Below are 27,411 nucleotides of genomic sequence, written 5' to 3' on the forward strand. Positions count from 1 at the left end.
ATTAAAGATATCAAAAGTAATATAGGAAATTTCAGCTGAGAAAAAAATTGCTGAATTCTCTGAAATTAAATATTTATTATCTCAGACTGGCTTATTCTTAAACAAAACCAAAAGATTGGAAGAAAAAAACCAGAAAATAAAAGGCCTATGACAAAACCAGGCAAGGAGAGATCATTTAAGAATCAAACTACCTGAAAATTAAAACCCCCAAAAGGCCTAGACACAGTATTTCTAATCTCTAAGTGGCCTGGAAAAGTGCCCCAAACCTGCTCCATGTCATTTTTCAGAGTGAGGAGGGCTTATGTGTTGTCCATTCTTCCAACAAACAGTAAAATAAAAAGCACAGGCAGGAAGTTTAGGAAGGTCTAGATTTAATCCCATTCTGAATCTCCCAAGCCAGACTTAGCTGGGTCACTTTCCAACAATGGATAAATCACAGAGCCTTTCACATCATGTGGGTACAACATATCTTTGGTCTTTTACTTTACTTAGTAGTTGTCATTGCAGGTCAATTCACCAAAGAATTTTAATTGCATAGGTTCTATGTTAGAAATTGGGAGCTCAGAAAATGCTAAATAATCACAGATTCCTCAGACTTGATACATTAATGAAACTTGTCTTAACTAGGGCAGTTTTTACAATTCAAAATGATAGTAACGACTGCCTTGAGGTAGCTGGTGATGCAAAGGAGAATGCAGGCCCGAGTCAGGAAGACCCGAGTCCAAATCTCAGATATACTCACTAGTTGTGTGTACCCTGGCAAGTCATTTAACCTGTTTGCCTGTGTTTCCTCAACTGTAAAATGGAAATGGAAGTTATTGTGAGAATCAAATGAGGCAATATTTGTAAAAAGTGCTTAGCATGCTATATAAATATTTATTGTCTTCCCTTTCCCCTCTCAGTTTAGAAAGCAAATATTAAATACAAATTTTGTGGAATGATTTGCCACAACACCAAAGTAATAATTGAATCTTGATTTATTGGATGTTTCAATTTTAGCAGATAACAAATTACTGAACCAAATAACTAGCTCACACAGTGCTGGTGGGTAGACTACCATGACTATCTAAACTAAACTACAGAAGCTCTTCTGCAATTATTTCATTACATTAGGGATTAGCACACAACTTATGATAACACAAGACAAATTAAAAGCAAGGTAAATATTGGAAATTTTATTTCAGTGCACAGTAGGGGGAAAATGAAAACTTAAAAAAAAAAATCAACTCTATGTTTTATCTAAAAATGAAATGGCAAATAAATTAGACCCATATTGAAATAGAAGAGTCAATTAAATATCCAAATTTATAGATATGTTTCTTAGATAAGCTTCTGTTCCCTTGGTCTTCCTTAAGAGGTGCACTTCTCTCCAACAACTATGTTATGAAATGGTTGGTCCCAGAATCTTCTGGGATATGGGAATGTCTTAACAGGGGTGGTGATCTGGGACACGTTTTCTGCAAAAAAAAAAAAAAAAAGATAAATGTATTTGAGAAAAAGTGTATAAAATATCACAATTCAGTCTTTCTTAATAAATTTAAAGCATTCTTTTCTTCCCTCCCTGTTAAAAAAAATCAAATCGAATATCAACTAACTACAAGGTTAATTCATGTAAAACTATGGAAAATGGCATGATTTTAAGGCTATCACAAAACTTTGCCTTTAATAAATCTTATTTTGACTGACACCATTATACTATGGCTCTATTTGAGAAAGCCCTTTTTCACATCCATAGCACTACTTTCTTGATAGGGACACCAAAAGAACTACTGAATGTAAACATCTGTTGTTAGGATTTCCCAAGTCTTTGTCCAAAGAGAAAACCATTCATATTTAACAAAGCCTTTGTTTTTTGGTATTCACTCAGTATAAAAGGATTCTTCATGGTAGAAATTTTTGCCATGCCACAGACTAACTTATGGAAGAACCTGGAAAAATGGCCATGATGGGCAGGGCCATGAAAGGACTGTCGCCACTGTCACTACTTGGAGTAGCTCTAACAGAGGCCACAGATCCACTGGTGTAACAGTTTTCTTTTAAGGAGGTCATCTCACTTAAATATGTGAGCAAAGTTAAAGTGCCCTAAGGAAAATCAGCCATAAAGAATATGTTTAGTGGCAAGTATTCTAACAAGAAAACTATGAAAAACAGAGACGTAAACTGTAAGTGCAGGAGAGCAGCGCTGCTCCCACTGAAAGGCTTAGTGTACTCCAAAGGCTGATTAATGACTGAATATCTGTCATGTTTGAGCAGGGCTTGAATTAAGGAAAAGCTATCAAAGGAGCAGATAAAGCGAGCCAGCAGGGCATGCTGGAGTAGAGAAATGCCACAGATATGGGAATGCTGAAGGGGCGGCCAGTGAAAAGTCAAACTAAATGGGAAAGTGGAGAATGGAAACAAGCCAATGACAGAATGAGAAGTCTGAGCTTGATCCTGTAAGCGACGAGGAACCATGGATGCGCAGAATCGATGACCAAATTATCCATGTTTTAATCTGTTATTCATGCTTTATAAAGGCATGGAAGTCTAAAATGAGTTAGATTCATTATGGCATGGTTTAGATATATTTCAGAGCTCTGTGACATCATTTAAGTGAAACTAGAGATTTCCACAACATCAGTAAGAAACTTGTAAAATGGTACTGTACTACTAAGAGTGTTTAGTGCATTTGTCTACCCTGGAAAATATGAACTGTGATGCATAAAATCCTGCAACCATGTTTTCATGGGTTGCAAGCTGGCAGTTGCCAATATAGAACACAGAACCTGGCAGAGGACCCAGACCGGGTGCCAGCTGAAGTGAGGGTATAAAAGGGGTCCCAGACCCCTGACTTCCCTTCTGACTCTGATCTTCAGGGTAAGGGTGGAAAAGTGGACCCTGGGTGGTTTGGGTCAATTCCTTAGGTAGGCAGGAACAGCTACCGTAGCTAGCCAATACCAACAGTTCATTGGCAGACCCATCAACCCTTTGTAACTAAGAGAGAATTTCTATCACCAAGACATCACCATCTGGCCCAGTTTGATGGTGGGCATGGCACGTCTTCTTGAGTCTTCATCATCTCTAAAAAGACTGAGTCAAAAGTATACAATCAGATCCAAAATCCTACAATCTTCTATACTGCCCTGTGCCATTTTAAAAGACCACTCTCCTTCACCCCAAAATGTGTAAATATAAAATCATGAATGGAAAATAATAAAACTATTTAAAGAGATTTGGTTTTCAAACAATAATTTTAGGTCTTGGATGTCACTGCTTTGAAACCAGCATGTAATACCCCTCTCCTCTTTTGTACTATGTGCTCCTAATGAATTTGTTTCTAAATCCAGTGTATATCATATATATTTGGCCTACAGAAACAAAACTATTACCACTACTACTAAGATTCCATAGCAATGACTTGTCCACATTTTCCCCCTTGTCAATATATCCAGTTTCCTTACTAACTCTGTGGAATATTTTTATTAGCTGTAAAATGACTCTCAATCTAGAGTACATGATGATTTTGTCCTTTATTTGAAAGCAAATCTTATCAGAGCTACTTTGAGTAATCAAGAGACCAGAAGATACCAGGCAAAGGGAAGGGGATTTGCCCATGGCCACCTTATAGCAACAGAGCTCCAAGGTCCTCTAATAGCAAATCTAGTATGCCTTCCATCTATAGCCTGCTAGGAATGCTTTAATCACATAACAATTTCATTTGTTTTGATGCCACTTGTCAAGTTGTTCTAAGACAAATGTGAAAGAATTCAATGACACACAAAAAAAAGGTCTCACAGAATGCTATTTCACTATGATACTATTTCAGGGTGAAATCACTGATTATATATAAATCTGTATGTTTCTTTTCCTCACTAATTCATAACTAATGGGTTTTCTCTCTCTTCAAGGCCCAAGTCTTAAATCTCCAAAGACAATTTAAGATAATTTAGCCTACTTAAGTACTTCCTTAAATAAAATTCCAAATATCTTACAAGGCAAGAATATTGTTTCCAAAGAACTAATAACAATAATAAAGTCTTTTTTCAGACTTACTAATGGGTTCAAGGAACTTATTTTCTGTAGATGGGCAAGAAGGAGTCCTCCAAATTAAACCAATTAAGGCTGTTAAAATTAGATCCTGGGCAGAAAAGCAGGCAGTATTTAACATTTTAGTCTCTAAACAAAGAAAACTTGGCACATTCCAATCTTTTTTCTTATTTACAAATTTTAAAAATTGTTTGGGTAGCTATCAATTTAAAGTGATGAAGAATATTCTCTCCAAACCATATATATCATAGTTGTGGATTAAAAAAAAAATTGTCTAAATCAAGTAGCTTTCTTTCCCTTCAGATTGTGATACATATTGAAAGAAAACCATTTAAAATGGAAAGCAGTATGTGTAAGAATATTTTAAGTATGTACATAAGAATTCTGTAGATCTTTGAGTTTGTCTGATAACTAACAAGATTTTTAGGAGTTTAAAAGATTATAGGCAATACGAGGGCAGGGTCTTATATGTCTTAATTCATCTCCCCCAGGCCTACCACAGTGTAAGGTTCTTAATAAATTTAGTCAATAACTGATGCCATGTTACTAAGATCTCTAAATACTGTGTCAATAATTCACAGATGTACGGTACCTTGGTGCTGCCTTAATGATGTTATCTACACGAAGAATCACTTCTGCTGCTTCAGCGGCACTCAGCAAAACTTGTCTCTTCACTTGGAAACTTTCTGTTATACCAAGCTCAGCCATATCTCCAATGGTACCTTCTTTCATGTCTTAATAGGATAAAAAATATTAGGTTATAATATTTCAGTTAAAAATGTGAAACTCTTTACACAGTTAAACAGGAATATTTGAAAAGTTCTCAGATTTCTTTAACTTATTTTAGGATGGCACTCCCTAGCAAACTTAACTGGATATGATCCATACTATCCTTTCAAGATAAGGTCATCTAGGCAAATTATTGACTTGTAATAAACAGATACTACATGCCCAGTAATGTATTAAATGCCTGTATATTTGAAATTGGGAAAATGCCATTTAAAAGTATGTTATATATTTCCTATGGACATGTGAGAGACTTTGAAACTACATTTCCCATGATTCCTCATGGCAAACAGGAAGTATGATGATGTAAGAGAGGGGTTAAATCTCCTGGGTGAGGAGGAAGTGGCTCTCTTAGCTAGCAGGCGCGGGCACGGATGATATGAAAGGTAAAGATGACCGAGGCAATGTGAATACTTACAGGCGCGTGGTCTAATGATTTTATCCCTATCAGCATGGCTTTAATTAAACTACTATTTTCTATATTTATATCAGTCTTTATTATTTTTAATTATAACATGCCAGAGACAGAGAATTGCAAGACAGGCCCTATCCTCAGCAAGTCTGCATTCTATAGGTGAAGGGCAGAACAATGATCAAGGCCAATGGGTGCTACAGCAAGGCAGATGGAAACCCACCTTCTGTGGGGTATGGATTTTAAAATTAACATCCAATAACTAAATATTATATTTAATAAAGTTTTATTAATAATAACTAAAGTAAGAGATCTAGCTATTCAGCCTGCTCGCCAGAGCAAAAGAGAAAAAACGGAGGCAGAGCCTCAGAACTTATACAATCGTGACCACAGGAACATAAACAAAAGGAAAAGCATTCTAGGTAATACAGAAAGGAACTCTGGGCAATGCAGTCTTTGGCGGCTCAAGATTTTCCTACTATACAGGGGCCATGTGCACAGACAAAGCCACATCAGTTTCTAACTCTGAACCACTGGATGTGGCAAGTGACAAGGGTTTTGGTGACAAGTTATGAAAAATAAACCAGAATGTGGATTTAAATAAATCCATTCTCTACTCCAGATTATAGATTTTTCTAAATACTACTTTGTTACTATTACTGTAAAGCAATAATTATACTCTATAATTTAGCGGGGACAGAAAACTGAGACAATGTCGTTGGATGAATCTTAATCATCTGAAAACAATATCTTCCATGAGACACCACTAGTTTCTGAAGTGTTTCAACCAAGTCAGAGCTGCTGTCAAAATTAGCTCTTAAAAAAAAGACCAAAGTCCATGCTCAGAACTTTTCAATGGCTACCTCAAATATGAGTTCGGCATAGTTCATTCTGTTAACTTTTATTAGAATCAAGTCAATGGGCTCTACACAGAACGTCTCCTAGGAGGTAGACAGAGCCTCCCCAAAGCAGCTGTCCAAGGCCCCAGCAGCAAGCTCCCACTGCTAAAGCAACCAATTGTCAACCAGATAAGCTAGGATGATGGATAAGCCCAAATTATTTCTATTGGGTCAAGAGCATTTGATTGTTTTTTTCTCAAGATGTTGTTATATTTCATGAATTATCAGATCTATATAATCATGAAACCGAGAGCAACTTTTGAGGTCTGATCTCTGTGAAATAGTCTATATAAGTGGTCATCCAGTCTCTGAACAATGCCATTAAAGAGGATTCAATGACTACAAAAGATCATACAATCAAAAGACCTACATGGAACTAAAACCAAATATAATCTTCCTCTAAATCTTTGAAAAAAAATAAAAACACATATGGAAATGTTTTGTAGGACTATACACATATAACCTATATCAAACTGCTATCCTTCTCAAGGATGGGGAGGGAGAGGAGAATTTGGAATTAAAAAAAAATTTTAAGGTTAAAATTTGTTTTCATGTGTAAATTGGAAAAAATATTAAACTTGAAAATGACCTTAAACACATCAACTGCCACAAACAGTTTAATACATAAAGAACAGAAAGACTATATGGAACACCTATCGAGTGAGTTTTAAATATATCAAATTTCACCTGATACTGACAAACATACTTCCTGTCTGAACTTCCTTTGGCTACTTTTCAAATACATCATTACACTTTTCCTCCATATCAATCACTAATACCAAACCAGATCTGCCTCCCAAATTGCCCTACTTATTATCAATTCTAAGACAGGTCAGGGTAAAAAAAATTAGTATGTCAAACCAAACAAATTCATACACTGGCCATGTTTGGAAATATGTCCCGTTCTGTACCTCTAGTCCATCATGTCTCTTACCAAGGACTACAAAGCACACTCCATCACTATTCTTCTGGAGACAAGACTGGGCACTGATCAGAATAATCAAGCCTTCCAAGTTTTCCTTGACATTTTTGCAATCTTTTATAAAAAATGTTTTCCAGTCTACTCATTTCACTCAACATCAGTTCATACAGGCCTTCCTGATTTCTCTGATCTGCTCATCATTATTTCTTACAATATGAATATATTCTATTACATTTAAAGATCAAAATTTGTCCAGCCATTCCCCAAATGATGGGACAGCTCCTATAGATGTCCAGCCGCCCCAGTAAGTACAATCACATACCATAGCAACTCCAACAAGTGTTATTTTCTTTTGTCACCACTGCCAATTTGGTAAGTGTGAGGTGGAACTCTTTAATTTGCCATTCTCATTATTAACTTAGAGCATTTTTTCAAATGGTTGTTGATAGCTTGGATTTTTCCCTCCAAATAGCCTACTTTTCTTCCCATACCCCAGACTCTAGAGCCTCAGTAATTACTCCTTTCTGCCAACAGAGCAAAGGGCAGTAGAGAAATGGGAAGGATTTGGGGGTTTCAACTGAGCTAGGCAAGGGCTGGTAGTCTCACTCTCAGTGTAGGCTAGAGCTGTTGAGCCCTGGTAGCTGAACAAGATCCTCTCCAGTGCTTCCTTTGAGGGGATACTACCCTCAGGTAGAAGCAGTTAAAGGTGAGATTACTACAAGCCCCAGCAGTAGCACCTGTGTGCTTTGGTGTCCCATTATGGAAAGGAAGAGGCACTTTTAAAAAATTCCTGGTCTCGATTTAGGAAATACCCATTTATAATTCTTTCTAGCAAGGCCTGTGTGTCCTGCTTTCTTGAAGTTGACTGGCAGAACTTACAACTCAGTATGTTACAGATCAGAGAGACTCCCCAGCCCCAGTATTCAACATTGTTGCATCTCCCAAAAGCTTCATAACCTGACAAATAATCTCCAATGAGGATGGTCTTCAATCTCCCATTCTCTTCCCCAACTGTATCCCACTTAGGCCTCATTTAAAAATATGAAGCTTTTCTTCAAATGCCTTTTTATTAATTATAGTTCTTAATTCCAATTTAAAAAAATCCTTATCTTTTGTCTTAGAATTGATACAAATATTGGTTCCAAGGCAGAAGAGTTAGTAGTAAGGGGTAGACAATTCAGGTTTAGTGGCTTGACCAGAATTACACTGCTAGTAAGTGTTTGAGGCCAGATTTGAACCCAGACTCCAGGTCTGGTGTTCTATTCACTGAGTCACTTAGCTATCTCCCTCTTACTGCATGTTGATTGATAAAATATGTGTTTACTACTTTGCTTTTCTCTATTTACTTTGAAAGATTTTTATGCCCTAACACATGGTCAATTTTTGTAAAAGACTTGTAAAGAGAAGTGAAAAATATGTAGACTCCATTCAATTGTCAGTAATCACCAGTGGCCTATCATTAATTAAATTTTGATAAATTATCTTCAGGGTCCTTAATTTCTTTCACATTTATCTTGTTAGATTTGTCTAGTTCTAAAAGTGAGGACACCAGGGTTGCTTATCTATTAGAATTTTGTTGTCCATTTCCCTTTGGAATGCAGAAGTTGCTTTAGCTAACTACCCCTTCTGAAATTCTGTATAGGCACTAATTTCTACCACAATCCCTGGCTTTTGCTTACATCTCCCAGTGGCCAATTTCACTTCGCACAATCACCAACAAGGAGTTGGTTCCACCCTTTGTTGCATTCCAGATAGGCCCTGACTGGATTTCAAATATTTTGAGGGTACTGGATGCCTTGGGGCTACCATTTCTTTCCAGACAAGCATAGGCACCAGGTCCTGTGGTATGAACACCACATCTATTCTGGATTTGTTATCTTTTTTCTGAAGCTATAGCTGTATAAGACTGTAAACTTAGTCTCTATATCTGGATGTACCTTTTGGGCTTCTCTTAACCCATAGTAACCAGCACACTATATTCATTGCAAATCTCTCTTCTCTCTCAGCTCAATTCTTAGAAATTGTCATCTAAACCCACTGTCTCCACAACCTTTTTCTAAGTAGTTTGTCAGGGACCTATCATGTAATGTGCTTAATTTTTCTCTGGATTCCAATCAACTCTACCTTAATGATATAGTTAAAATACTAAAAAATCATGCAATTTCTGAGAAAAGAGTATATGTAGCTAAGTCTTGCAAGCCTAGAATCTTAAGTGCAATAGTAAAAAAAATGACTGGACAAGCTCAAATTTATTATATAGTTTCACTAATATTTTTTAGGGTTATTATGAGACCTTACTAGAACATATATTTGTAAAAGAACTGTGTAAATCACAGATTTCACTAGCATAAAACTCCAAAAGTCCATTAAACCAAATAAATATTGGTGTCTTACCAAGTCCACATGTTTTTTTGCCTTCACTGTGGGCAGCACGGAGTTGAGCCACCAGATCTGCACTGTCATAACCAGCATTGTCAGCTATGATGGTTGGCAGCTATAGAAAGACATGAGCAACCAATGAATACTTGCATCACCATAAGAAAGTTTGTCTTTATGAATTAAGATAGCTTTCTATAACCAATAAGTTAAGAGCTCAGAAACAAATAAAATCTCTTCTCTCTAAAAAGGAATAGAATAGTTCATCTTTTTAACTATAATGTTTTGCATGAGAAGAAATTATTGATGAAAGGACACTGGCTACAATTTAAAAAGCAACATGCAAACAATGTTACTCCTATAACATGACTTACCATTCTCAAAGCTTTAGCAAAAGACTCCATTGCAACAGCTTCTTTGCCTGGTGTTCTGTTGGCAAGTTCTGTAACAGCATGGGCCATCAGCATTTCAGAACAACCTAAAAATTAAGAGAAAAAAATCCCCATTAGTCTTTTCTTTATACCCAATTTATGAGATGAACCCATCACTCAAAATATTTTGTCAGAAATAAAAGTTCCCATATCTACTCTAAGAAAATAAATTATATGACAAATCTAATTGCTATAATCCTGAAAAAAAACAAACAAAAAAAAACACTTGGAAGCAATCTATGACACTCACCACCACCATAAACAGTCCTGGAATCTTTCACAGTCTGAGCAAGAACACAAAGGGCATCATGCAAAGATCTTTCTGCTTCATCTAGAATCTGCTGAGTAGCACCACGCAAGACAATGGTACAAGCCTCACCTAAAAGAAAAAACCAGAAGAATCAATGATTAAGTGCTTTTACTTTTGGCAGAAATGATGAAATATAGCTGTCACATTATGTATTTATGTACTTTGGGCCTCAAAAAGTTTTACCTCACAAGTTCTATTTCCAAATGGTCTAAAACAGTGGTATTCAAAATCAAATAGAAATGAAGCCACTGGGGGCAGCTGGGGGGCTCGGTGGCTTGAGAGCCAGGCCTAGAGATGAGAAGTCCCAGGTTCAAATGTGGCCTCAGATATTGCCTAGCCCTTACTGCTCTCTTGCCTTGGAACCAATAAAGTATTGATTCAAGGACAGAAGTTAAAAAAGGAAAAAAAAAAAAAAAAGAAATGAAGTCACTAACCCTGTGTATTGGTTCCAGGGAAGAACAACAATAACAGCTAGGCAAAATGGGGGTTAAGTAACTTACCCAGGGCACACAGCTAGGAAGTATCTGATGCTAGATTTGAATCCAGGACCATCTATTTCTAGACCTGACTCTCAATCCAGTGAGCCCCTAGTCCACTCAGGAGTATGGCTGGCTGCAATGTGGATTGTTGGTCATAGCTTTTACACCTCTGGTCTTAAATGTTTTCTTGAAGTTCAGATAGATTTAATTATGAATTTCCCCACTTTATTTACACCAAAAGTGCGTCTAACTAATAAATAGCTATGCTTAAACAATTAACAATAAATTTAACTCAAAACCAAAAAGTTTTCTTCAACATCTCAAATATCACCACCCCTAAGACCATTTATTCCTTTATTTCCTTTCATATCTACTTAACTAGTGGGATAGTAGAGAGCAAGTATAAGAACAGCATCATTCTAGGACTCAGAATTGAGAGGAGCAAAGTTTAAATTCTATTTCCCCTATTGTCTATGTGACACTAGGTAAGCTTTAGTTCCCTCCTCTGTAAACCAGAAATAATAGCACTTCTCTCACAGGCTTTTTGCAAGAATCAAACGTGTAACATATGTAAAGCCTTGCAATCCTAAAAGTCCTAGATGAATGCTAGCTATTGTTATTAAAAATAGTGTTGGGCAATTTAAGAAACAGTATTATCATTAATAGCAATGCAAGGACCCAGGACAATCCAGAGGGACTTATGAGAAAGAACTCCACATTCAGAAGAAAGAATTGTGGGAGTAGAAATGCAGAAGAAAAACATATGATCAATCATGTGATTCAATAGGTATGTGATTAGGGATTTTGGCTTTAAATGACCACTCTATTGCAAATACAAATAATATGGAAATAGGTTTTGAACAACAATACACGTATAACCCAGTGGAGTTGCTTGTCAGTTCCAGGCAGGGGGAAGGAAGTGGGGTGGGGGAAAGATCATCAATCATGTAACCATGGAAAAATATTCTAAATAAATTTTAAAAAGAAAAAAGAAATCTTTTCATTGTCATGTGGTACTCTCAAAATAAATGCTTGGTAAAATTGAACATTCTAAGCTTTTGATGGACAAGGTATTAAAAAATTAATCAAGTAATCCCATGTATTTTCCTAGTTTAGCACTCAAGGCACATATCGAATCAGATAGATCAACATCCAAAACGAATAGGTTGTTTTTTAGATCAATGGAAATACGTGAATATCTGCCTTGTTACTGCATTCCAAGGACAGTTTAACAGCTTAACAGCTGCGATTTCCTTCAGGTTGTCTCAATCTCTCCTGAGAGTAAGGATTATCTCTGCTTTTCTATTTGTATCCCCAGCACTTTAGATAGTGCTTTGCACAATAACCATTTAATTTTTTTCAATCATTTGTTCTCAACCCTATTCAGTGATGTTTAAAGTCACTGAAAATCCAAATAAGTCAGGAATTAAGGGAAATTAATTGTATGATGTTTTCTAAAGTCTCAGTTTCAACATTCTTTCAATTTAAGGTGAACTAAGCTTCTCTCCTTAGAGATCCTAAGAAGAGGATCCAACAGTAAAACCTTTAATTATGCCAGGACCATATGAAATAGGACAGTGGATGAGGTGGGCAGACTAAAAACTAAAAGAAAACTGATAAAAGTATCAGTTTAACTTACTGTGGTAAATGGGACAACCACTAAAGTCTTAGGACTAATTCTTTCTGTGTAACTGCAGAGCAGGGAATGTCTTTATATGACAAAAATAGGCACCTTTTCTTTTTTAAACCACAGCAGAGGATGTGAAGTCCTGAAAATAGTTCGAGCCCCTTTTGAAGTCTATACCCCCCTCCCCACCCACCCACCCCTGCCCTTTACATTATTGGCATAAGGTATGAAGGATTCGGAGTCAAGAGGAGCTGGATTAAATTCTTGGCTATGCTACTAACAACTCCAACTTCCTTATCTGGAAAAGGGGGATAACGGAGGCGGNGGGGGTGGGTGGGGGAGTTTGGACAATTGCTTCTCTCTCTCTAAAACCTATAGCAATGTTCCCTCTCCATCCCTATATATACCGTACCCTGTTTATTGCATACAATTCTCAAAGGGTCCCTGATTGCATCAGGGCAGGTGCTTCAGAATGCAGCCATCTACCTTAGTCTTTTAAGTTGATATGGCTGAAAAAACTCACCACCTGGTGCCCAACCAGATGATGAGACTCCAGAAGACCTGATTATAAGTAACTGTGTGACTACAAAAAAGTCTCAGCTGGTTTTCTTATCTGTAAATTCACAGTTTTTATTTTACATAAATTCTCATTATGAAGGTCATACACCCAGCCTAGAGCTGCTTGAGGCACTGAAGCCTCTCCAGATTTGGGGCTACCCCAGGAAGGGATAGAGGTCTGCATCTGAGGAGAGGCCTACTTTCTACAGAACAGATCACTTACATTAAGCAAGAACTGGTTGTACCTGCAACTTACTTTTTAGAAAGCTTTTGGGCAGATAAAATGAAATAATGTATGTAAAGTGCTTTAGAAACCAAGTATAAACAATGTCACTTATTTAACAATTAATGATGTTCATAATATTGATCTTTAATGATCAAGAAAAACCTGTCATTATATTCAATACAAAGGAAAGTGGTTTTTCAATATTTTAGAATAGGGATTCTTAACCTAAGGTCTACAAATTTGTTTTTATCAATGCTTTGGTAGCTGTAGCCCAACATAATTAGTTTCCTCATATTTTTTATTTTATGAATTGAAAAATGATTCTGAGGTGGGATCCATACGTTTCACCAAATTGTCAAAGGGGTTTGGGACACAAAAATATTTAAAAACTCCTGCATGCTTCAAAAGTTAATGTCATGTGCCAGTGGAATTGCTTATCAGTTCTGGGAGGGCGGACAGAAGACGGGAGGGAGAGAACATGAATCATGTAAAGGGGGGGAGGGGGGAGTTAATGTCAGCTCTCTGGAAAATACTGAGCAATTCTATATAATCACAACCAGAACATTTACACAAAACCTATCAACCCATAATACAATAATTTTAATAAGACACTATATCCTTAAAATGTGTATTTACCCAGTGCTACTCCAGAAAAATGGATGAGTTTGTCTTCTCCAATCATAACTTCTTCGATAAGTTTGCAACTTCCTAGCTTTACTAGTTCTGGATGATCAAAAGTTGAGGCGATTTCACCACCTATGAATGTGAATTTGCATTTATTAAATGGACAACAGATCTAAAACTCCTATTTAGCATTAGCAGTAATGACTACCCAAACATGTGACTGGTTATGATACACACACATCATGATATGATCTGATAACTAATTTAAAAAATTATTATTAGAATTAATTGCCAACAACTTCTTAAATACCAAATGCAAGTTTCCTCATTCCTCATTCTTTCTTTGACTTTGGGCAGCTTGTGACCACCATAGATCACATTCTTTCTGGATATTCTCTCATCCAGGTTTTCCCGACATTGCTCTCTCTTGGTTCTCCTCCTTCTTGTCCTGTCTCTTTTACTGGATCCTCATATCTATTATCTCCATTTTAAAATGCAACTGATTTAGCACATTTCCTTTTCCATTGTGTGCTTGTCAAACATCTGCCCTGGGCCCTCTTTTTCTTTTCCCCCTATGGTGTTATCAGCACCCTTGGGTTCAACTGGCGTGTGAATGCAGAAATCCTAGTGCTATATATCCAGTCCTAGCCTCCCACCTACATTCTAATTCCCTTTCACCAACTGCCTCTTGGATATTTCCAAATGGTTGCCCCAGCGGCACCTCAAGTTTAACATGTCCAAAACAGAAATATCTTTTCCACCAAACCTACTCATTTTTCTAACATCTCTACGTTCCTCAAAAAACAAAAACTCATAACACTATCCTGTTCAGTCACTGAAGTATGTAACCTTACCATCCTCCAACTCCGTGTCTCTGTCTCCCTGCTCTCCCTCCTCCCAATCTAACTAGTTGCCAAATCTTGTCCATTTTATTACATTTCTCTCATCTCCTCCTTTTCCCTCTCATAAGCTTAATAACCTAAGGTCAGGGCTTTATTACCTTTTTCCATAACTATTATAACTTCCAAATTGGAGGCAACTTGTGACACAGTGGTTAAAAATGCTGGGCCTGAAGTCAGAAGACTTGGGTTCAAATCCAATCTCAGAGACTCACTAGCTGGGTAATCTGCTGCCTAAAAGACTCCTTAACTGTAAAATGGGGATATTAGCACCAACCTCAGTGTTGTTGTGAGGATCAAGTGAATATCTGTAAAAAACTCTTAGCAGGAGGCAGCTAGGTGGCTCAGTTCATTGAGTCAGGCCTAGAGATAGCAAGTTCTGGGTTTAAATCTGGTCTCAGATACTGCCTACCTATGTGACGCTGGATGACTGAAAAGTCATTTTTTATAAGACAAGACAAACAAAGTTCAATGTCTTTTCCATACCTGTAACAAGGGCTAGGCGTTCTACACCCGCAAAGTCTGCATGTTCAATTGCCATGACACCAGCAGCACCAAATAACTGTTCAGGGTAATTATAAATCAGCTGCCTACAAATAAAAGAAAGTATGATTTTAAAAAACCTCATATTTCTATAAGCTTTGAATCACAGTGGGGCAAACTAGCCATACCAGGACCAAAAGAACAAACTACTGTAATAATATGCAGAAATGGATGTACACTACACTTTTCACAAGTCACCAGATGTTTGGCCTACAATAAACTGAGGTTCTCAAAGCTGCTGACCACCAGATTACTTTCCTCTCAACATGTACTGCTTATTTTAGAATATAAACACTTTTCACTATTTTTTTTGACTCTCTTCACTTTTTATATTCTTCCCCACTGCAAACTAATTTTTCTACATAAAGTAGAGCTGTAATAACACTAACTCAATTATCACCATTTAACAGTTTAAGCTTTCCTCCGAAGCCTTTGCTTTCCAAAAATAATGAATGTCAATACATGCAATTATAGTAATACACTAACATGAGGGCTATATTGTAATTTCTGAATTACCTGACTTATGACACAAAATATGGCATATATCCTGAAAAGAGGACTAAACTTGCAGTCCTGGCTGACATTTTTAAAAGCTCTCTCTAAAGGTATAGGATATACAGGGGAAAGGAAGAAGGAAAAGGAATCATTTCTTTTTTTGTCTTTTATCACCTAGTACAGAGCTGGGACTTAGTGAATTTCTATTGATTTATGTTCAAGGGCTATGAACTTAACCTTGTTTCTTTATTTAAATGATAATATTTGAATTGCCTTTTTCATAGATTGCTATTAAAGAAAGCATTTTTCTTTTCTTTTTTTAAATTGTCTTAGTATCAATACTGTGTATTGATTCTGAGCCAGAAGAGCAGTCAGGGCTAGGCAATGGGAGTTAAGTGACTTGTCTATGGTCACACAGCTAAGAAATGTCTGAGGACAGATTTGAACCCAGGACCTCCTATCTCTAGATCTGGCTCTCAATTCAATAAGCCACATCACTGTCTCCAAAAAAAGCATTTTTCAGCAGTTAAGTACAAAATTAATTCAAGTCTAAGTAGAAGATAGTTCAGATATAAGGTATTTCCTCCCCTGTGTCCATTTATAATGAAAGCAATATGAACTACTGTCATAGTATATAAATTTTAAAATTAAAATATAAATTTACCAGATGATTAAATGTAATCCAAACTCAAATACCATGAGAATGAAAATTCACATCTTTGTAACAGTGAATATGCAGACTTTTGGGGAGGGGGAAACTAAACCTAATTCACTGGTTATGACCCCTCAGTGCCCAAGATAACTCCTGAAGACAAGTTTTAGTACCATGGGTATTTGATCATAAATGAGGCTTCCTTACTAGGAATTCCCTTCATCAATGAAATCAGAAGACTACATACTGGTTATTCAAAATTGAGTGAGAGCCATTATTAAGATTTCTTACAAATGTAAAGATACCCTAATTTCAATTAGATTATGAAGTCATTGATAGAATTAATGGTCCTTCAAATACAAACCTGTTGATAAAGCAATTTATTCCATGCTTCAAGATGCGGTCAACTTTCTCCTTCATTTTTTCTTTTTCTGCCTGTTCTATTTCTGCAACTTTTGCTGTAGAGTCAACTCTTACTCGGGAACCAAATATCTAAATAAAAAGGACGCATAATGTTATTCAGATCATAAATTTTAAAGGGATATAAATGAAAACTCTTAAAAAGATTTTAAACCACATACTTTTATTTTGTCTGTATCCATCCCAGTATTTGCAATAAGAATTTTTGCATTTTCAATTCGCTTTGGTTGATTTACTCCAATTTTCTTATCCAACAAAAAACCTAAATTAAAAAGAGCAAAAGGTACTTGATTTGATTTTGTGATGATGCTTGGATTCTAAAGCTCTAATAACTTGTTCTCTACGATACACCACAGCCCAGCATTTCAGACACCCATGGATGCCAGCCTAATACTGGAAGTAGTGCCAGCCGAAAAGGGCATAAATGACTTGCTTAAAGTTCACTAAGTGTCATCATGTCACTTTGAACAGGATTCTGCACCCAAATTTACAGTACTAAATGACTTTATCAGAAGTATTATAAAGAAATATCTCAACTCAGAAAAATAAGCGACTATATTTTTAACCTGACAGATTACTAGGAAAATTACAATTGTTTGCAATGGTTTTTTCCCCTTAAAGATATAAAAACTATCTGGTTTAAGAGTAAATAACCAAACAAAAACTTCTGCACATTAAGTAACTGGAATCTAATCCAAGGCTCTTTATAATGCCAGAATCACAGCACACCTTCATCTAAATAGGAATCTGCCAGACTTCCTCCCAGTTTCTTGATGATATGAATAGCTTCGAGATTGCCGGAGCCCTTTAGCCTAAGAACAGCTTCTACAGCTAACTTAGTAAAGTGATCTTTGTGATGAGTTAGAAGTTTTGAGGACAATGTGGTTCCAGCAATGTTTATTAAATCTTCACGGAAAGCAGCTTCGTCATAACTAAATTGGGGGAAAAAAAAGCAGAAATAAAAACCACTTTCCATTTTCCAAGAAATACATTTTTCAAAACACATTTTACTTTCCAAGTAGTATTTATTGCCCCCATTTAATTACCAAAAGGGTGTTTTTAAATTCTCCAAATTACTAAATATTGGTTTAAAAAAGACATTTGAATATACGAACCCATGATCAACTGTAGATGCCAACAAAGCCTCTCTTGCTGCCTTTGTAGCTTCTCTCCAACCAGCAATGATGGTTTGAGGATGGATTTTTTTGGCAACCAAAGACTCTGCTTCCTTAGTAAATAATACAAAAATACAGCTTAATAACATTGCCAATTAAACTGGAAAAGTTTGTATTTCCCCTCTTTGGGGGAAGGGGGAGATTCAATTTTGGTTAACTTCTCATATTAAAATTAGAGTCAAACACTTACATTTAAAACTATTGTTTAGATTTTCCTCCTTAGATCTGTGATTTCATTAGTCTAGGGAGCTTCCAGAAAAGAAACTGTTGTCAAAGCGAAACCTGCAATTTAGTCTTATAGTTGTTTGGATCAGGTTAAATGATATTTCCAGGGTCACAGAGAGACTATATGCCATAGGCAAAATTTAAATCTACTCAGGGCATCCTGGTTGGCTTTCTATGCACTACAACGTCAAGCTGCATTTAATATATCCACGTACATTATAATGGAAATTACTAGAATGTATTTCCTTACCCTTAATAACTCAGCTGCTAACACAGTTACAGAGGTAGTACCATCACCAACTTCATCATCTTGAACTCTTGACATATCTGAAAAGAAATGTTTTACTTATTTACATAACTTGAAAATTCTAACCGTATATAATCTTTTTTTAAATCAATTTTTCATGACTCACAACCTAAATTCCCTCACTCTCGCAACAGACTTTGCCTCCTATTACAAGATGCGATTAGCAAGTTTTACCATTAGAACTATAAACGACTCCCTAAGATGTAGAGAACTGCACAAATTAATTCACACTCTCACTCTACAGAAGCTTATTCTAAGAATTTAGCTTTTATGTATTTGAAGAGACTCAAAGATTTAAAAAATCTAAAAAGAGTCCTTGACCTTAGGGTGCTTACATTACAACCCACTAGGAGAGTACAGCACATATAAAAGCAAATACAAAAATTATACTAAGTGGTTTTGGGAACACTATGAACAAAAGGGGGAGACTGCAAAAATCTCAAGTAGGAGGTACCATCAGCATTGTGCTTTAAAGGAAACTCTGAGATTAGAAATGATAGTGAGTAATTTCATCCTAGGCAGTGAAGAGGCAGAAGATGGAACATGTAGGAATCTGCTAACAGATCAACCTGACAAGAAGGTAAACTACATGAAGAGGAATATAATGGAACAAGTATAAATGACTTAAATGCCATGCTGAGGATTTTTTTATCCTTTTATCCTAGAAGCCACAGAAAGTTGGCTTAATATATATAATAAGGAAGTCTTCATACAAGCTATTTTGTTATTACTATTAAACTAAGAGTAAACTGTTCTGACTATTAATACCATCCCTTTCAAAATACTCTGTTATTTAACTTTTATTTTGTATTTATTATCTTCATATTTACTTGATATGTACTTATTAAGTACTTCCTGTCTCCTCTGTTGAAATATAAGTCATTTAAGAAGGGATCATTTCATCCTTTTATTTGTATTTCTAGCACATGACATTGTTAACTTGGGAAAAACACAGAACTACTAAAGTAGTCAGAAAAACCAAGTTTTTAATTAGGAAAGGGATAGGCCCAATAATTAGTCACTAACACAGAGCCCAGCACCAGAAACTTCACCGGGCCTACACCCTTGGGGACTCCGGGAATACATCTCTGGGAGAAGACCCTGTGCTAGATCATTTCTCCAAAGAATAATAGAACTTGGGATCTCATATACCTTTTGGGGAACTAAGGACCAGGAAGTAGGATTGATCTGACATTACCATGGCTACAGGGAAATGAGAAGTCCAAGACAAGATTATCAGGGAGAGGCTGATGTTTTATAATGGATACAAAGGAAAGAGTTCAGCCAAGGGCTGGGCTTCCTGGGAGAGGACTTTGATACAATGGGAGAAACTACTAAGACAAAAAGGTACTTGACATTTTATTTAGGTTTACTAGTTCTACTCAACTACCATTAATTACTTTAAGGTCTATTATTCAATCTGAAATAGGTAAGTCTGAAACTTCCCTTGGAGTAAATTCTCCAGGGAACAGGGGCAAATTTGGGGTCTCTAGATTTCAAGTTGACAACATATGTATTATAGATGCTAAATAAATTGTGGATTAATGATTTTTTAAAAAGACACTTCATTAAAAGCATTAGTTAAAAGTATAAGTACATTGTCAAAAGTTCTTTGCACACTCACCAACTAAAACCTTGGCAGCTGGGTTGTCAACACCAATAGATTTTAAAATGGTTGCACCATCATTGGTTACCATAAGAGAAGCATCTCTTCCACTGCTTAGAAGAATCTTGTCCTGCAGGGAACAAATTTAGTTCATAGTTTTACTCCCCCACCCCATCCATGTTCTTTATTTTCAAAATGATAGTAAGGCAAATAGAGGGGTCTATTTTTAGAAGTATTTTTAAAAATATAATTATTTATGAATATTAACCTTACATCAAAACTATTGTATATCATCAAAAATCTCTGAAAATCTCTTAACATAGATTTTCCCTATTTTTCTTACCATGCCCTTGGGTCCTAAAGTGCTCTTTACTAAGTCTCCGATGGCAATGGCACCAATAAAAGAAGACTAGGGTATAAAAAAGAAAGAGAAATCAGAAGTTATTAGAGATAAGCAAGTTGATGATCTAGAAAAGAAAATTATAGCAGCAGAAAATCAGAGACTTACCAAACGGGCTGTTTCAGCCCTTTCTTCATCAGCACCAGCCTTGAAGATGTTAACAGGTGCAAGTGAAAGGGATGCCTAAAAACAAAACCCAGCAACAGGTCCAGTTAAATTTTATATATATAGAAATGCAATAATAATAAGTAGGAAAATAAATAACAGAAATGCAAAAAAATTTTACATGTGTATACATGTAGATTTAAAAAATACTTTTATGTGTTTTCGTTGACTGAAAAAATATTTTAAAAGAAATGTTTTCCTGCACATAGACCCACCATTCTTATCTTGCAAGCATGTTGCATTAGCTCCAACTTGAATCGCAGTTAAGATTGTAATTTACAAAACGGATTTTAAAAACTGCTATTAAGTTTTAAAATATTCCCAAGAAAGCCTAGCATTAACTAGAAGAAAATGAAAAGGCGCTGCTGGTATAGAATTTTTTTTTTTTTGGAGGGGGGGGGAACCTAATTTGAAAGCCAGTTTATACACATCATGGCCCACCAGGTTTTCTGGGGGAGAGGTGGGGAAGAGAAGGGAGTGGACTAAGACTTTAAGTCGAGCCAGAGAGACGCAAAAGCTAGCATATTTTATAGCAATTTAGTTATTTCTTTTATTAGTCCTGAGCCTTGGGGAACGGAACGGAGGCCAAGGTGGGGTCCAGCCTCCCTGGGGCTGCTGGCCCCGCCTCCCGCACACACTAGAAGTTTCTTTCCCTCCGACTCGGCCCATCTTCAGAGAAGGGGCAAAGCGCGAGGGACTGCTGGGGCTCTGCTCCGGCACAGACGCAGCAGCCTCCCACTTCACTTCCCGCTCCTCAGACCCGGTGGGCAAGCAAGGCCCGAGCCCGCTGGGCCTCGCCTGGATCCGGCCCTAATATATAGGCCCCGCAGCCCGCCCCGCCCCAGCACATGTGCGGGAAGGCTCGGGGAGCCGCAGGAAGAAAGGAAGAAGGGGAGAGGACCTACGCGGGAGTCCAGGCCTCCCCGCGAGGCCGGGAGCGGCTGGACCAGGTTGGGGCCTTACCATGATTCCGAAGTTGCCCGCGACCACACCACAAATCCGCTTACACTCAGCTCGGGTCAGGTTTCTGGGACGGCAGGACAAAACGGATGTGACGTACCGGAAGCCGCCGGAAAAGGAGCGTCTGCTTGCGCGCGCTCCAGCACTGTGCAGGCGGCAGCCATTAATGCATTGCCTCCCGACCAACCCACGGAGAGAAAAGGGAGGAGAGGAAGGGCGGGGCCAGGACGACGTTTTGAGTGAAGCATTATGGGGTTTGGAGTCTGACGGTCGGAGGACAAAGGGAACCCCGGCTTGGGAGTTGCTATAGCAACAGGTTTTTGGGAAAGGAGCAAAGCTGTGGAAGATCAGCCAAAGCTGCTTCTTCCACGTCCCAACTTTCTGCGTACGGTTCCTTTTTCTTTCTTTTTTTTTTTTTTTTTTAAGTGCTTTAATGTTTGTTTTGGACACAAAAACATACATATCAATACATTTTTTAACAAATTTTTCCCTTGCAATGCACGAGGACGGGCAAAGATATCTCAGGCGTAAAAAAGATTTTTCTATAGGGGTTCTTTATACTGGAAAGTAGCCAAATCAAAAGAAATAAAGTCGACCAGCATTTATTATGTGCCCGTTATGCACCAGGCTCTACACTAAGCAAAGGGGATATAACGAAAGCCAAAAATAGGGTCCCTGCTCTCAAGGAGCTCCCGTTCCCATTGGGGAGGCAATATACAAATAACTACTACACAGAAGAAATGGGTGCAAAACAACTAGGTGACGTCAGGCAATGAGCATTAATTAAGCACTTACTCTATGAAAAGCACCATGCTAGGCTCTGGGGATTTCCAGAAGGGAAAAGGTGCTTTCTCTCAAAGATTTCAGTCTGGTGGGGGAAATATTTATGTATAAACAAGCTAATTTTACATAACCAAATAGAGGGAAAACACTAAGATTAAGCACGACAGGAAAAGGCTTCTTGCAAAAGGAAGGACTTTAGCTGAGCCTTGAAGGAAGCCAGGTGGCAGAGATGAGGAGGGGGATCGCTCAGGCCTGGAAGACAGACTGATAATAATAATCAGAATTGGTGAATGGAATTTCAGGTGAGAAGAATAACAGAGGCTCCTTGGGCTTCAGAAAGTGTGGGGATGGGGGTGAGGTGTCTGATGACTAGAAAGAGGTGAAGAGATGACATTAGGAAAAGCTTTAGAAACCAAAGAGATGATTTCTCATTCAGTCTTGGAGGTCATAGGGACCCCCAGGAATTTACTGACTGGGAGGAAGGAAATGGCACTCCTGAATCACCCTGGGTAGGATTAGTAGGTTTGTCCTAGAATGAACAATAAATCTTTGGAAGTACCCAAAAATCTCAGCCTAGCTGGTAGAATCAAATCTTAAGTGCCCTTTTGTCTTAGAAGTTTCTCCCATTGGCTTTCATGGAAGCTAGGGAAGGCCTAGATACAATCAATTGTCCTTCCTTTCTTTTATTCCCCAAAATGCATATAAGACTCCAAGTTCTTCAGTTCATTGGAAAGTCCCATGACAGAATTCTTTCATGATACATTTTCCCAGATGTTGTTCCCAGAGTCCCAGAGCTTGGCTCTAGTGGTGTTAGTGTTGTGTATGTGTATGACTGTATGGTGGCCATAAGAATTGTCTCCCTTGTCCTGATTAAAGACTTATTCTTTGTAACTCCTCAAGTGGTTCTGTTTTTCCAGGTTGACACTATTTTGTGATTGCTTAAAACCAAGATGGAGTGACTTAGTTTCATAATTAAACTCCACTTCAGCACCTCCCAATAAAAAGAAGATTCTGAAAAATTGTCTAGTTTATGGAGCAGCTAGGTGGCTCAGTGAAGAGAGCACCAGGCCTGGAGACAAGAGGTCCCATGTTCAAATGTGGCTTCAGGTACTTCCTAGCTATATGATCCTGGGCAAATTATTTCATCCCAAATGCCTACCCCTTAGCACTTTTCTGCCTTGGAACTGATCCCAAGTATTGATTCTAAGACAGAAGATAAGAATTTAAAAAAAAAAAGTTCATTACAACACAAAGTTTAAGAGACCTACTGACAGCACATGGAACTTTCCATTTTTACACAACCTTTAAAAAAAAACAGTGTATTTCAAATTAAGTTACTGGGAACCAACACTGGCTGTTCTATTGGAACTGAATTATAAAATATGATTCAATTCAATGAACTAATTGAAGTGCTTATGTTACTGTATTAGGTCTGGGGATAGAAGACAAAACCAAAAACTAAATGAGAAATTGTCTTGATCTCAAGGATCTTAAATTCTAGAAGGGCATTTACATCATGTATGTAAGGATGGAGGATAATCATGACTCTTCCCCATTTGCTGATAGCCAACAATCATTTATTAAGTAGCTACGATGGGCAAGGCTCTGTGCTAAGTGTTAGGGGGGATAAAATGGGGCAAAAGATAGTCCCTGCTCTCCAGGAGCTCACAGTCTAATGGGTTAGAACCACAATGGAATAGGGGTGGGTTCTAGGGAGAAGCATGTATAAAACTGAGCTGAATTCGCCTGACCAATTGCAGTGACATATTCAGTTAGACACAAGCACTTGGCTTATCACCCTCCTACTGGTTTCTTAATTTCCTTGACAATTTTATTAGTAGATGCCCATGTTGGAAGTCTGGCTGCTTGGAAATATGATGCAATAGGAAGGGCCATTCGATAAAAATGGCCTTAAATGAAGGGATTCCACTTTCTTTCCATTTACCTACCTTGTGTGGACTCTGAGGAAACTCAAGATTTCCCATGAGCACATAGGAAACATTTAATAAATGGTTTTCCATCCCATTTAATCTATTTTGTACATTAAATACCCTTTCCTATCTCTTTTTGGAGAGACCCTAAACATAAGCCAAAACTATGTTTTAGGTGATTTCTCTTAGGTCTATGAGTTAAGAGTGTAAAAGAAAGAGATGACCTTTTTTTTTTTAAGGAAGAGAACAAGTTTTGTAAACTGTGGGTCAGTGAACTGGGATTCCTGGGAAGCCTTAAGAACAACTCTCAAAGCATGGCTGTTGAACATTTGAAAAGAACCAGATCTCAGTGCTGATTCAGGGGCAGGGGAAATCAAGATATGCCTTGTAGAAGAGGTGGCATCTGGCCTTTGCTTTGAAGGAAGAAGACAGTGATTCTGTGAGCTGGAAAAGAGAGGAAGCATTCCAGATAAGAGGGACCACTTGTTCATGGAAGGCAGGAGATTAGGAATAACTAGCAAGCCTGTTTAAGTAAAAGTGTATGAAGAAATGTGAAAAGTGGGAAGGTTACATATTGTGTATCAAGAAGAGGGTCAGAGACTTCCAGGGTTGGAGCCAAGATGGAGGAGTAACTAGAGCAGCAGCTCATTTCACCACAAAAATCCTCTCAGACCAAGATTAAAATATTGCCACAAAACGAATACAGGAGTGAAAGAACCAACAAGGAGACAGAAACAACCTTCAAAAAAAAAGAAAAACTCAAAAAGTAGGCAGAGACCATCTGGGGAACTGAGGTGAGAGGGGAGCAGAGCTAGAAGGAGGCATAGCAGGGAGTGTAGAGCAAGCCAAGAGCAAACCACAATTCACCCCCAACCTCCCCATCCCACATCTGCCCTCACAGGTTCTGAACTTAAGTTCAAGATAAGTCAAACCCTGAGATCCTGCTGGGGAAAATAGTGTCCGAGCCAACCCACACCTCTTGAAATTTCAAACCTGTGGAGAAGTCTGGAGTTCCAGTCCAAGGCAATCTGGGCTGAAGGGGGCCAATCTGGGTAGGCCCAGAGTGAAGCCAGGAAGCCTAATCTGGGTATGGGATGAAGACATAATCCACAATTTGGGATGAGGACACTGTTCTTAGGGGGAACCTCCCCAGGATCTTTCTGCCCAAAACCAAGGGTGGAGCTCTAGGACACAGCAATTAAGGGTGTGCCTGATTGAATCAAGAACACCTTGAGACCAAAAACTTGAGCCCAAGCCTGGGGCTAGAATTTGATCAGCCCCTAACCTAATCAAGTTCAGACTGAGATCAAAAGCTTATACCTGAGCCTGAGGAAAGTCTTTAAACTATCAGCATCTCAAGGGTCAACTGAATCAGCAGGGGGAGGGGGCTCTCAGAGCTTTCAGCCCTCAGACCATCTGGTAAACTAGTAACAACCCAGAAAATAAGCCAAAAATAGCATCAAGGACGGACTGAAGCTTAAGAGGGAACTTCAACTTCCCAGAAAACAGAGCCTACCTATAATTAGATAGGAAAAAATGAGCAAACAACAAAAAAAGCACCTAACTCTAAAGAATTTTTATGGAGGCAAAGAGCAAAGTAAAGACACAGAAGGGGACAGTAAAAGCAAAGGAAACACATGCAAAGTCCAAAAGAAAAATATGGTTTGGACACAGAATCTGGAAGAGCTCAAAAAAAGACTTCAAAAACCAATTAAGAGAGGTAGAGGAAAAGTGGGGAAGAGAAATGAAAGTGATACAAGAAGAAAGGAAAGTGATGAAGAAGAGGGTCAAAGGGAGTTTTTTTCCCCTAAAATCAGAAAACAAGGAATCTACACGATGTAGATTGTGGAAAGCAGCTCATATCCAACTCAAGAAGATGAATGAATGGAAAAAAATCTTGAGTGTTTATATACTAAGCATTATGCTAAATGCTAGTATGTAAATAAGGACAAAACTCTTATTCTGTTTTTGTTTTCTTGACAGAGGATAAAAAAATTTTATACTAGTACTGACAGAACAAAAATCACTATCAGGGAGATGATATCCAAGGTAAGTAGGTAAGAGAATAACTCCTTGCTCTTAATAAATTCAAATCACCTGACCCAGATGAAGTTCCTTGGAACTTAAAAAGTACTGTCAGAGAGATTACTGAAATATTAGCGGAGATACTTGAAAGCATGAAAAACAGAAGTATCACATGGTTGGAGATCAAACATCTAATTTTCCAAAAGAGGGATGAGAATATGTTCTATAAACTACAGGCCAGTGAGCTTGAGCCCTAGGAAAATTTTAGAAGAGATCATTAAAGAGATGGTTGTTGAACATCTAGTTAGAGCAGTAGTAATGGCAAGGAAGCAACATAACTTCATTAAGAAACAATTCATGCAGATGAGTTAGGTGGCTCAGTGGAAAAAAGCCAAGCCTAGGGATAAGAGACTCTGGTTTAAATGTGGCCTCAGATACTTCCTGGCTATTTGACTCTGGGCAAATCACCTAACCACAATTACCTTCCCACTCTTCTGCCTTGGAACCAATAATGAGTACTGATTCTAAGAAAAAAAGGTATGGATTTAAAAAAGAAAAAAAGCAACAATTCATGTTAAACTAACCTTATTTCCTTTTTTTTTTTTTGACATTATTACTAAGCTAGTAGATGAAGGGAATGCTGTGGCTATCATTTGCCTGTACTAGCAAAGCATTGATTAAACTATCTCACACATTTTTGGATAAAATATCCACACTTTTTGTAGAGGAAATGGAGAGAATGAATTACTAGGCAATAAACATTTTGATGCCTGAAAGTAGCAGAAAAAACTTTGCCTTAAAAAATTGCTAAAATGTTTGAAGAAAAATTTCGAAAGGGATTTGGGTGGTTTGGGAAAGAAAATTCACTATCATAAAAAAAAACCAACAAAATCAAGATGTGAAAACAAGATGCTTTAATTTTTTGTAAAAAGTTTGAGAGTTTTGAAAATGCAGAAAAAGAACTTATTACAAACTGAGTACAAAAATATAATTTCAAGGAAAAAAATGAGACAGAGGGAGGATTTTAGCAAGAAGTCAGAGCTGTAGAGAATTATAGCTCAACTCATTTGCATATAACTGTTTTAAGGTCAAAGAGGGTAAAACTAGAAGAAAAAGAAGACACACATGTATAACTGGCAACCAAAATAA

General features: G+C 37.5%; 1 protein-coding gene across 1 annotated transcript; it reads right to left on the bottom strand.

Annotated features, from left to right (window-relative positions):
- Positions 1–959: 959 nt before the first annotated feature.
- CCT2 (chaperonin containing TCP1 subunit 2) lies at positions 960–21,683 on the bottom strand. The gene is made up of 16 exons (XM_044679769.1): positions 21,527–21,683; positions 20,507–20,581; positions 20,342–20,407; positions 20,017–20,128; positions 18,336–18,412; positions 17,801–17,913; positions 17,415–17,617; positions 16,847–16,947; positions 16,630–16,757; positions 15,062–15,165; positions 13,689–13,808; positions 10,103–10,231; positions 9,796–9,899; positions 9,440–9,539; positions 4,619–4,760; positions 960–1,457 (listed from the first exon to the last, which is right to left on the bottom strand). Exons 1-16 carry the CDS (start codon positions 21,527–21,529, stop codon positions 1,427–1,429), a joined length of 1,608 nt encoding a protein of 535 aa, XP_044535704.1. The 5' UTR covers positions 21,530–21,683; the 3' UTR covers positions 960–1,426.
- Between the last annotated feature and the right edge of the window lie 5,728 nt (positions 21,684–27,411).

Source organism: Gracilinanus agilis, chromosome 5 (genome assembly GCF_016433145.1).
Source record: "Gracilinanus agilis isolate LMUSP501 chromosome 5, AgileGrace, whole genome shotgun sequence".
NCBI lineage: Eukaryota > Metazoa > Chordata > Mammalia > Didelphimorphia > Didelphidae > Gracilinanus > Gracilinanus agilis.